The 1,412-nt window shown below is 42.2% G+C and overlaps 1 protein-coding gene across 1 annotated transcript; it reads left to right on the forward strand.

The window, feature by feature from the left end:
• Positions 1-382: 382 nt before the first annotated feature.
• LOC27207835 lies at positions 383-1,060 on the forward strand. Its single transcript, XM_016183481.3, has one exon. The coding sequence runs from the start codon at positions 605-607 to the stop codon at positions 1,028-1,030; it is 426 nt and encodes a 141-aa protein (XP_016037624.1). The 5' UTR covers positions 383-604; the 3' UTR covers positions 1,031-1,060.
• The last annotated feature ends 352 nt before the right edge of the window (positions 1,061-1,412 follow it).

Here is a 1,412-nt window from a genome sequence, read left to right on the forward strand (position 1 = left end):
TCCGTCTGTCCGTATGAACGCCGAGATCTCAAGGATTATAAAAGCAAGAATGTTGAAACTAAGCAAGCAGCTTCTACATACATACCAACAGCGCAATTTGTTTCCAATTTGTAAATTTCTATCGATTTTAAAAAAGTACTTTTTGACTCGACCACTCAAACGCCCGAAAACAGCCTTTTTTTCTAATTAAATTCTCCAATATTTATCGATATGCAGGGAAAATTATGAACTTTCGCGTTCTCACATCTACTAGCTGAGTAAGGGGTATCTGATAGATACTACCTTGCTTCAAAAGCATTGTTTTTGGCGTGGGATCATTGAAGTATGGCAATTTGACCCTTAAACCAGATCTAGAGAAAGATGGAGAACATAATTTAAAACTAGCTAGAGATGTAGCCAATTATTATTCCTAGTTGGTTATTATAACAGTTGGATAACAGCCATAGACTACCACACTATTCCAGTAATTTTCAGCTTCGTTTTATCTGGTAACACTTGCAAACGTCAAATTTTGGACAATCATCCGGAAAAACAATAGGAAAGGAAACACTTTGAACATTTTAGACAATCATTCAACAGAGTGAAAATAAAGTCAAAAGATATAATGTCTGGAAGTGATATTGCGGGAATCGAACTCACCAGTGGACCGACTGGTCTGAAGAGCAGGATTCTTGTGAGAAACCTACCGACTTGCACCCGCCAGGAGCTGGCTTACCTCTGCTTGCCCTTCGGCGAAATCCTTGGCTCGCTGATCGACAATGACCATGGGTTTATCCAGTTTGCTAGGGAGAGCGAGGCCAAGCTCGCCATAGAGACGCTCGACCATACTACCTTCAAATCGAAGGTTATCCTTGTTTCGAACGCCAGCTTTCGTTCACTCATGGCCAGTTGCTTAGGCCATGCTCCCCCGGCGCCGACGATGATCGAGTGGTCTGATGAGGATGACGTCGATGAGGACGATGATGACTCGGAAAGCGATGACGAAGATGGCCATGACTACACGCAAATGCATTATGCAGATTTTCTATGAGCACTCTCAATAAAGTGTATCACAACTTAATACTGACAGTTCTTTTCCATTATTACTACGCGTTACTCGTAGAGCTAAAGGGTATTCTAGTTTCGTTTAAAAATATGTAACAAGTAGAAACTGCTTTCTTTCCGACTTTCGTCAATCGCCGAGTCGATCTGGCCAAAGGCACTAGAATAACAAGATGCGCAACGCCATACGAATTTTTGGCACACGTTTTTTTCGCCGTGGCTCTAGAGGTGGCTCCAGGCTCTCTCGAATTTTTGTTCGAGAGCGAGAGAGCGGAGTGAACAGCTCTTTTCTACGCATACAGTGATAGCAGACAACTGTATGTGTGCATACGTATGCTCATGCATTGTAAATTTGACAAAATATGCCCTTC

This window comes from Drosophila simulans, chromosome X (genome assembly GCF_016746395.2).
Source record: "Drosophila simulans strain w501 chromosome X, Prin_Dsim_3.1, whole genome shotgun sequence".
Taxonomy (NCBI): Eukaryota; Metazoa; Arthropoda; class Insecta; order Diptera; family Drosophilidae; genus Drosophila; species Drosophila simulans.